Source organism: Lepidochelys kempii, chromosome 1 (genome assembly GCF_965140285.1).
Source record: "Lepidochelys kempii isolate rLepKem1 chromosome 1, rLepKem1.hap1, whole genome shotgun sequence".
NCBI lineage: Eukaryota > Metazoa > Chordata > Testudines > Cheloniidae > Lepidochelys > Lepidochelys kempii.
In genome coordinates, this window is record NC_136380.1 from 154,325,602 (window position 1) to 154,336,722 (window position 11,121).

General features: G+C 45.3%; 1 protein-coding gene across 1 annotated transcript; it reads right to left on the reverse strand.

Annotated features, from left to right (window-relative positions):
- Window positions 1–4,295: 4,295 nt before the first annotated feature.
- On the reverse strand, window positions 4,296–10,559 carry RPL8 (ribosomal protein L8). The gene is made up of 5 exons (XM_073358644.1): window positions 10,416–10,559; window positions 8,320–8,461; window positions 7,030–7,248; window positions 4,834–4,949; window positions 4,296–4,500 (listed from the first exon to the last, which is right to left on the reverse strand). The coding sequence occupies exons 1-5, from the start codon at window positions 10,551–10,553 to the stop codon at window positions 4,342–4,344; spliced, it is 774 nt and encodes a 257-aa protein (XP_073214745.1). The 5' UTR covers window positions 10,554–10,559; the 3' UTR covers window positions 4,296–4,341.
- Between the last annotated feature and the right edge of the window lie 562 nt (window positions 10,560–11,121).

The window sequence follows — 11,121 nt, forward strand, 5'->3', positions numbered from 1 at the left end:
GAAGATTAGAAAGAAAAAAAAACACACTCGTGAGGAAATGTTCTCTGAGCTCATGCTGTCCTCCCACACTGACAGAGCACAGACGAATGCGTGGAGGCAAATAATGTCAGAGTGCAGGAAAGCACAAAATGACCGGGAGGAGAGGTGGCGGGCTGAAGAGAGTAAGTGGCGGGCTGAAGACAGGGCTGAAGCTCAAATGTGGCGGCAGCGTGATGAGAGGAGGCAGGATTCAATGCTGAGGCTGCTGGAGGATCAAACCTGTATGCTCCAGTGGATGGTTGAGCTGCAGCAAAGGCAGCTGGAGCATAGACTGCCACTACAGCCCCTGTATAACCAACCGCCCTCCTCCCCAAGTTCCATAGCCTCCACACCCAGACGCCCAAGAACGCGGTGGGGGGGTCTCCGGCCAACCAGCCACTCCACCACAGAGGATTGCCCAAAAAACAGAAGGCTGGCATTCAATAAATTTTAAAGTTGTAAACTTTTAAAGTGTTGTGTGGCATTTTCCTTCCCTCCTCCACCACCCCTCCTGGGCTACCTTGGTAGTCATCCCCCTATTTGTGTGATGAATGAATAAGGAATGCATGAATATGAAGCACCAATGACTTTACGGCCTCTGCAAGCAGTGATCAAAGGGAGGAGGGGAGGGGGGTTAGCTTACAGGAAAGTAGAGTGAACCAAGAAGGGGCGGGGGGTTTCATCAAGGAGAAACAAACAGAACTTTCACACCGTAGCCTGGCCAGTCATGAAACTGGTTTTCAAAGCTTCTCTGATGCGCACCGCGCCCTCCTGTGCTCTTCTAACCGCCCTGGTGTCTGGCTGTGCATAACCAGCAGTCAGGCAATTTGCCTCAATCTCCCACCCCACCATAAATGTCTCCCCCTTACTCTCCCAGATATTGTGGAGCACACAGCAAGCAGTAATAACAGTGGGAATATTGGTTTCGCTGAGGTCTAAGCGAGTCAGTAAACTGCGCCAGCGCGCCTGTAAAAGTCCAAATGCACATTCTTCCACCATTCTGCACTTGCTCAGCCTGTAGTTGAACAGCTCCTGACTACTGTCCAGGCTGCCTGTGTACGGCTTCATGAGCCATGGCATTAAGGGGTAGGCTGGGTCCCCAAGGATACATATAGGCATTTCAACATCCCCAACAGTTATTTTCTGGTCTGGGAATAAAGTCCCTTCCTGCAGCTTTTGAAACAGACCAGAGTTCCTGAAGATGCGAGCGTCATGTACCTTTCTCAGCCATCTCACTTTGATGTTGGTGAAGCATCCCTTGTGATCCACCAGAGCTTGCAGCACTATTGAAAAGTACCCCTTGCGGTTTATGTACTCGCCGGCTTGGTGCTCCGGTGCCAAGTCAGGGATATGGGTTCCGTCTATGGCCCCACCACAGTTAGGGAATCCCATTGCAGCAAAGCCATCCACTATGACCTGCACATTTCCCAGGGTCACTACCCTTGATATCAGCAGATCTTTGATTGCGTGGGCTACTTGCATCACAGCAGCCCCCACAGTAGATTTGCCCACTCCAAATTGATTCCCAACTGACCGGTAGCTGTCTGGCGTTGCAAGCTTCCACAGGGCTATCGCCACTCGCTTCTCAACTGAGGGCTGCTCTCATCTTGGTATTCGTGCACTTCAGGACAGGGGAAAGCAAGTCTCAAAGTTCCATGAAAGTGCCCGTACGCATGCGAAAGTTTTGCAGCCACTGGGAATCATCCCAGACCTGCAACACTATGCGGTCCCACCAGTCTGTGCTTGTTTCCCGAGCCCAGAATCAGCGTTCCACAGCATGAACCTGCCCCATTACCACCACAATGCATGCATTGGCAGGGCCCATGCTTTCAGAGATATCTGTGTCCATGTCCTGATCACTCAAGTGACTGTGCTGATGTTGCTTCCTCGCCTGCTATTGCTCTGCCAGGTTCTGGTGCTGCCTATACTGCTGGATAATGCGTGTGGTGTTTAATGTGCTCCTAATTGCCAAAGTGAGCTGAGCAGCCTCCATGCTTGCCTTGGTATGGCATCTGCACAGAAAAAAGGCGCGGAATGATTGTCTGCCATTGCTCTGACTGAGGGAGGGGTGACTGACGACGTGGCTTACAGGGTTGGTTTACAGGGAATTAAAATCAACAAAGGGGGTGGCTTTACATCAATGAGTATTTCAGGCAGGACTTCACAGAGGGTTCCAATAAGACATGGTGCACCTACGTTATTGTTCTTATTGGAACAAGGAGGTTAGTCTGGCCTCTGATTGATACATGGCTAGATTTACTTTGCTGCACCTTCTCTGTGAGTGACTGCAGTGTGACCTAGAGAAATGAGTCCCCTAGATGGGGGAGGGGGGAAAGCAAATGAGTACAAAACAAATCTGGTTTATTTCTTGTTTTGATCCACTCCATCTATCTTTTACATCTTTGGCTGACAGCAGACGGTGCAGAAGGACTGCAAGCCATCCACATCTCATGGCTGCTCGGCAGAAGATGGTACAGTACGACTGCTAGCCATCCTCATCTCTTGCCTGCCTGGCAGAAGATGGTACAGCAGGACTGCTAGCAATCCTTATCACCTGCCTGCTCACCATAAGATGGTTCAATAGGACTGACTGCAGGACTAAAGAGAATGACCTGGTCAAGTCACTTCAAATTTAGTCCCTGCGCCCATGTCTGCCCAGGCGCTCCCAGCTGATGTGGCCAGGAGCACCTCAGACACGACAAGGACGGCTACCAGTCGGCAATGGGTTGCTGCTACTGTGTAGCAATGCCATACCGCATCTGCCAGCGCCCAGAAGACATACGGTGACGGTTGCCGTGGTATGGCGTCTGCACAGGTAACTCAGGAAAAAAGGCACAAAATGATTATCTGCCCTTGCTTTCACGGAGGGAGGGAATGGGGGCCTGACGGATATGTACCCAGAACCACCTGTGACAATGTTTTAGCCCCATCAGGCATTGGGACCTCAACCCAGAATTCCAATGGGCAGCAGAGACTGTGGGATAGCTACCCACAGTGCAACACTCCAGAAGTCGACTAGCCTTGGTACTGTGCAAGCACTCCACTGAGTTAATGCACTTAAGAGCATTTTCTGTAGGGACACATACACTCAAATATATAAAACCAATTTCTAAAAAACCGACTTCTATAAATTTGACTAATTTCGTAGTGGACACATACCCTAAGTTGACATGGAGCACTCCTTCAGTTCTTCACCCCCCACACTTGCTTGATGGAAGAGATGTGGATTCATGTAGTGCCTAGCAAAGGTCCTTTATGGAGGATACTACTTTCAGCAGCCCCTTGGCTAATGTGAGAAGGTATAGGTGATTTCCAAACAGGACTTGTTCACAAGAAGCTGAAATTTTTTTCCAGCACAACAGTATGTGCATGATTCATGCAACAGCTTATATGTTCACTGAGAGCAATCATCTTCTTGCCTTTGTCCTACCCACCCAAAGATCTGCCTTTTTCTTTACAGGGAGGCATGAGGGAAGTGTGAGGTATTCTCAGGCAGAACAGCATTGTGGCTGCCTTTCCAAAAAATTGTAATGTTAATGCATAATGCTGATGGTATAAGGGAGGTTCTGGTGTAGCTTGACGAGCAGGTACTCCCTTGTGTGGAGTTAGCATACTAACAGACAATCATGGGGTAGTACTTGCTGGTCACTAAGCTTTCCCCACCACAAGGCTTTATTATTGCAGCTTGCTCACTCTGTACTAGCACCAAATAGAACAGCAGCCATAACATTCAGTTTTGTTAAGGCTAGACAGGGCAGATGTTTTTATAAGCCAGTGGTAATATTTCAAAATAGACTTTCCTGACCTTCCCCTTCCACAAAGTTTATTTCAAATGGTCTAGTGCATAAGCCATCCTTGAACTACTTGAATACACTTCTCAGTTAGTGCCTGAAGGAGATTCTCCTCCACAGAAAACTGAGTGCATATGTGAAAGAGAACCGTCACCTATTAATCCACACTTTAGAGGAAGGCATGGGTAGAGGCCACCCATTCCTTTCCAGGGAAGAGGAGAGGTGGGTGACCAAGTTCTTACCCCCCCCCCTTAACACTAGGTGATAGCTTCAATCTTATCCTCATCCCATAGCGAATCTGATCTGAACTGTTTCTAAAACCTATTCCTAGTACCAGGCTATTTGATTGCGACTAAAGTCCCATTTATCCCTTCAGTGAAAGCAAGAGTTCCACAATCCACCCTCACCCTACAAAAGTCTCCTCACTAATAGAAGAGTCCCGAGAAGCTGATATCATTCCTTCATAAGGTTTACACAAGACAGATATGGGGGTTTTTAAAGCCTTTTATTGTGTAAACTGTATTGAAAGACATTAGTTCTCCTTCTCCTGCACAGTCTTGGTTCCACGCAGTCTACCAGTACGACGGGCAGCAATGAGACCGACCTTGCGACCAGCGGGAGCATCTCTCCTGATGGTTGAAGGCTTACCAATATGTTGATGGTTACCACCACCAAAGGGATGTTCTACAGGCTATAAAGAAAGTCAACAAGGTCAAAAATGTAGACAAAGGGATGTTTCAGTTAAATAAATTAAACTTAACACTCAAACCAAGGTAAGTGTGCTCTAGAACTTATTTTATACCTTTTATCTCCTTACTTTATATCAAGGAATAATTTTACCTACCATGCATGCTCTACAGCAGATGTTTGCAACTGTAGAGCAATACTATATGCACTTTCTAGACAGTTTATATCGCCTACACTCAATAGCTCTTGCCAAAAGCACCACTGAATCTTGAATGACAATTGTTAAGCCCTTACGTGAACTATAGAAGGACAGACATTTGAAAGCTGAGACACTTACATTCATAGCCACACCACGGACACGTGGCCAGCAGTTTCGCTTTGCCTTGTATTTGTGATAGGCACGACCTGCCTTTAGGATAGGCTTGTCAATACGACCTCCACCAGCAACAATGCCTGAAATTAATTTTAAAAATACAAATTAATTAGTTGCGAGTTAAGATGTTATGGTCATCACTTTATATTTTGAAAGCTTTAGCTCATGCAGTGAAGTCTGGCTAAAATGATTAGCAAATGGCTTTGTTAGTGATGGGATATTTAAGGGGAAGTACCCATTCACACTAAGGAAAAAATGGACTGCAATTTTGCGATTTTAAAACTGTTTTAGAAATCTTGTCTAGCTAGCTAATCTGTGAAAGTGAGTCACAAATGTGCAACTGTCCACACAAACATTTCACACCCAGGACAAGAGTATGAATTGCTTCATGAAGGTTAGATACTGTGAAACTACATTCTTGCAAACAGGTGTTCTAGTATCTCTATGCATTGAAGGTGGGCTGCAAAGGAAGAGTTCTTAATTTTAATCTCTATTTAAGTAACTTTTCTCCTTTTAATAGTAAGACTAGATCACAAAAGATGGTCCTGAATACTAGATCATTGGTCATACTTCCCAGAATTGCTTGTACAACGCCAACACAGCTGCCTGGAGTAATGAGATGTGACAACCTTTCAGTTAGAACAAATCATCACTGAAAGATCAGGAGAAACAGTTAACGCCTACTGGGTTTTACCTTCAACACACTGGTCATAACTGACTTGGCACACTGCTAATAACAGCTTAAGATATGTAATGAATTAACTATGAAAATTACTGTAGCCTGTGTAATTTGCATATTCAGTCTTTTTATATTGCTTCCCCTGCCCTTATTCTGTTCCACCAGTATGTGTGTTAAATGCAAAAGTTGTCAAGCCTCCCTGTGCCCCTAGATGTAGGGTTACTAACATTCCAGGATTCTCCTGGAGTCTCTAGAAATTAGAGATTGTTATCTCACGAAGCCTCCAGGACTATGTCCAAAGAAAATTAGCAACCCTACCCAGCTGTGGCAGAGAAGAAATGTACAGGGAAGTAATGAGTTTGCTACTGAAGTCCAAAAACTAGCTACTGGTAAAATGGATTGTTTACAATGAAAGATGTCCAGTTTTTAAAACAATTTCCTGCTAGCTTCACATAGCACCTGCTATAATAGTTTAGGATAAGTAATACTGTGTCCTCATGCAATTTCAAAAAAGCAGGTAGTACTCTGTTTCTCAACTTTCTTGTACTGGTAACTGCCTTTGGACTTCACTAAGCTGAAGCCTGAGCTCTGCCACCCAGGGCTAAAGCATGGAACTTAGCTTTGCTGGGCCCCAGGCAATTGTCCTGCTTGCCACCACTGAACCCATCCCATGACCCCCAGGTTGAGAAACAGTGTAACTCAGCTTTTAGACTGGACAGTTAAGCAGCCATCCCAACTTCTGCAAGTAGTACCACAGGATTTAGTGATCAGATAGTCAGGATCTGCTGTATGTCTCATCTAATACAGAGCACCTGCAACAGCCTGATGGGGCTTTGGCTTTAGCCTTAGACTCACTCGAAAGGAAGCCTGCCACCTCTTGGAACACCAATACTGTTTCCTACAGAACTGAAGGTTTTCCTTGCAAGTCTTCCAAGCAAGGGTAGCAGAATTGCATGCTTTCATAAACTGATCAGCTCTCTGCACATGTGTATTATGATACCTCTCTGGAACTGGAGTTTATCACAGTCTACTTTTGAACTCTATTTCCAAGCCTACACACCATTAGAACTTCTTAAATCCAACACAATAACTTCCTAATAACTCTTAATGATAAAGTATATAGGCTAATGTGTTAAGTTATTTGGGGGCTGAGAATGTCTTCTGTTCTTTGTATAATGCCTAGCATAGTAAAGATTCTAGGCTTTATGATAACACAACTTGTGCAGTAAGACCCACATTAAAGCAGTACATTAAACTCCCATGTACAAACTATTTATTCACATGTACACCTATATAACATGTAGGCTATTTTGGGTCCACGTGTGTATAGTTAGCTTTCAAAGACGCAACACACACCCCAACCTAGATCACCTGTGTTTGAGGTATTAAGCAGTGAGCCTATTTACTACCACCCCTTTCACTATAGTTTGGACACCATTAAGATACAATACATAAATTGACCACTGTCACTTGTGACTTACCAACAACAGCTCTGTTTGCAGAAGAGATCACCTTCTTGGAACCAGAAGGCAGCTTCACTCGGGTTTTCTTAGTTTCAGGATTGTGGGAGATAACTGTGGCATAGTTTCCAGAAGCACGGGCCAATTTACCACGGTCACCAGGCTTTTCTTCAAGGCAACAGACAATGGTGCCTTCTGGCATAGTGCCAACAGGTAGGACATTTCCGATGTTAAGCTGAGCTGAAAAAATAGACCCATTTAGTTATCTGTAGATGCACATCATAAGAGCGGCCATACTGGGTCAAACCAAAGGTCCATCAAGCCCAGTATCTGGTCTTTTGACAGTGGCCAATGCCAGGTTCCTCAGAGGGACTTTTTGAAGCTTAACTGTAATCTTGAAAAATCCAGAAATATGTATAGATATCTTCAGGTACAATATACAGACTCAAACCAGAAATAAGGTATTAAACTATTACGTATCACTAGATGTATTTATAGGGTTACCAACATGATGCTATCTGGGTACACTTTCCCTCCCCCCTTCCTTCAATAACAGTGACTTTAGGGTAATCAGTCAGTCAAATGTAAGGGATTCTAAGGAATAGTTTGTCAGAGGCCTGGACAAAAAAAATGCACCTTGTTAGATTATAAATGTTGTAATTAGTTGCAGAATTTGTTGGATGGTGAAATGTTTCCAGCTCCATATAAAAACATAGTACTTTGCAAACAGCTAGTGAAGGCCAGTGCATTAAACATTACTTTTAGAAATCTTAGGGCTCACAAGGTCATGCCGTAAAGTTCTCAGGAAGACAAACATGCAGGTCAGATTCCATCATATGAGTCTAAGCCAGTGGTTCTAAACCTTTCCAGATGACTGTACGCTATTCAGGAGTCTGATTTGTCTTGTGTACCCGCAAGTTACACCTCACTTAAACTACTCACTTAACACAATCAGGCATAAAAATAGAAGTATCACAGCACACTTACTGAAAAATTGCTTACTTTCTCATTTTTACCATATTATGAAACACCAATTGGAATATAAATTTTGTACTTATATTTCAGTGTATAGCATATAGAGCAGTATAAAAAAATCATTGTCTATATGAAATTTTAGTCTGTACTGACTTCACTAATGCTTTTTACGTAGTCTGTTGTAAAATAGGCAAATATCTAAATGAGTATCAATGTACCCCTTGGACGACCTCTGCATACCCCCTGGGCTACATGTACCCCTGGTTGAGAACCACTGGTCTAAACTACCAGCTTCTGGAGGCCATTTAAACATGACTAGCTGCAGTCCTAACTCACCTTTCTTGCCGCAGTAAACAAATTGGCCAGTATGAATACCCTCAGCTGCAATGAACAACTCTGTTCTTTTCTTAAACCTGTATGGATCACGAAATGCAACCTTGGCAAGGGGAGCACCTCGGCCAGGATCATGAATGATATCCTGATGTGATAAAAAGCATATTTAGAAACAGCTATGTCATTTATTCAGATTAGTGACAAATACATAAGCTTGTAGCAAATACTTAAACCTAACAGGCTCTTAAGACAAGTAGTTTAAACATTATTCTAACTCCTCCAGAAAGTTAGAATCTGGTACTAATCTTTACTTAAACACACTCCCAGTCTTTTACTCAACCCTCACTCTAAGTTCAGATCAAGTTCACTTCTGCAAGATGGCCAGATCAAAAACCTAGCTGTAACAGTTCTCAGCTAAATATATTACTTCATGCTAATCACACTTACTGCCCTTTTTTAATCCCTGCAGACCTTCCAAAATTAGGCATTTGGCTTTCACTAACATCAATTTAATAAGATGTTTATGCATATTTTAATTGAGACCTACCAAAAAGCTATTTTGAGAACCATTTAAAAAGAGAGGAACTTTTTCAACTGCTCTCCAAGTAACTCCTCCCAATCCACATCTGTCAGAGTTTCAGAACTGCCAATATATTTATGTAAAGGTCTTAATTGATTTGGAACTGCCAAATTCATTTAGCTTTTGTAGGTGTGTGTTTGGTATTGTTAGACTGCCCCTTCTTTCCTCCAATAGGATCACACTGATTTGTTGCAATTAGATTGCTGCTCAGAGGATCTGTCTGAACATCAAACAATCTGGGTCACTTAACAAGTTCTATTCCTCTAAAAGACTTTCAAATTGATTTCAGACTAACTCCCTTCTGGCCTGACAACCATCTGAAGTGTCAAGCTAAGAGTAGTATTTTTTCTAAGAAGCTTAGAGGAATTTATTGTGTTAAAAAAACCCAGCTAATGTTTGGTCTAGTGCTAGTCTACACTAGATTAGATTGACTCAGCTACATCACTCAGGGGTGTGAAAAAATCCATACCCCAGGAGCAATGTCATTAAACCAACCTAACTCCTTGTATAGGCTGCACTAGGTCAATGGAAGTATTCTTTCATCCAGCTACCTGTCCCCTTGAATCCTTCCATCATTGTAGTGTCTATGATGAAGCACTATACCTGTGCCACTACAGAAGAGTAACTGTAGACATTCCCTTAGCTATCTGGGAGTCAGATGTGGGTTCTACTTCCAGCTCTGGCACTATCCTCCTGGGAGACACAGGGCCAGTGTAGATTTTAAAAATGCGTATATGTTGTATTGATGAACCCTCAAATTTTGCAATTAAAGAGCACTGCTTTAATTATACAGAATCAGGGGAAATTAATCTTTAACTTTGATATCAACTTAGGTTTTATAAGTAGGTCAACATGAGGTACCACATTAAATATCTATATTTTCATTCCTTACAATGGAGGGAATTCTGGTATTTACATACATCCACCTGCAAGTACTTTGTCGTGCATTAAAGTTTCTCCCTTAATTGCTTTTGGTTTGTTCAGTTAGCAGATGGAGAATATTTTTTTCCATTTTCCACTATTTCAAAGTTCAGACTGGAAATTGAGACAGGATGAAAGCTTTATTTCCCGCCTCTAATTTATCAAAAAACAAGAGTGAATGAAACAATTGTGTTCTTAAAAATTTATGAAGCTAGATTTTCAGAGCCAGGGAAAAAGCAGCTACCTAGCTAATGATAGGACAAGAGCTCCTAGGAAGGTTTGGCCTTAACTGCCATGGAAATCATATTTAAGGTAAAGGTTACCTGTAGTTGCAAATCATGTTTTAACGGGTATATCAACCCATGAGAACAAATACAAAACATGATTGAAGTAATTGCAATAGGTTGCAGCTGGCTGACCTGAATCGCGATTAAAACAGAGTTTAAATCGATCCACCCCTGCCTCGAGCAATTCACTGCCCTTTCTCCGAGTCCGGTCCCGCCATGGCCGGGGGGATGACACGTGCTACCCCCGCGCCGGCTCCCACCCGCGGCCTGAGCCCGACGCCCCCCGGCGGGGCCCCTAGCCCCCGACCCACCTTTACGATGCCCTTGATGTAGCCGTGCCTCTCGGCGAAGTCGATCGCCCTCAGCTTAGCGGGGCCCTTCCGGTGCTTCACGTGGGCTCGGAACACAGACCCGGCGCCCTTCCGCTGGCCCCTGATCACGCGGCCCATGGCGCTCTGCGGGGAGAACGGACCCGGCTCGCGACAAACCGCTGACTCTGCGCGCGCCGCGCCCCCGAACCCAACCGCCGCCGCCGCCCCCCGCAGCGCCGCGCTGGCCCTTCCCGCCCTGGGAGGCCGGGCCGACAACCGGGCGCGAGGCGAGGAGGCCCCAAGAGCCGGCTGCGATTCGGACCTCGGGCCCCTGCCCGGTCCCGCCCCGAAACCTCGCGACCCGTTCAAACCCCTCCCGCCAAGGGCGCAGGGAAGAGCCGAGGGAAGGCTCGGGGCGGCCGGGGCTGGGTCGCCCCCGATGGGGGCGGATGGACCCGGCTCCTGTAGCGTCACCTTGCTCCTACCTCCTCCGCTGCCTACTCCAGAAAGGAAGGGGGAAGGACGGTAGGGGGGGGTCATGGCGGCGCTAAACCCTTCCGGGGCAAGGCACGGGCGCCGCGCGGTGACGTCATGCCTCTTAGCTTCCCGGGTAACGTAGTCCCGTCGCCTTCGCTTCTGGTCGAACTCCGAGTCTGAGGTGAGGTGAGGTGAGGGGCGGGGCGGGACGCATGCGCCTCTCATGGAG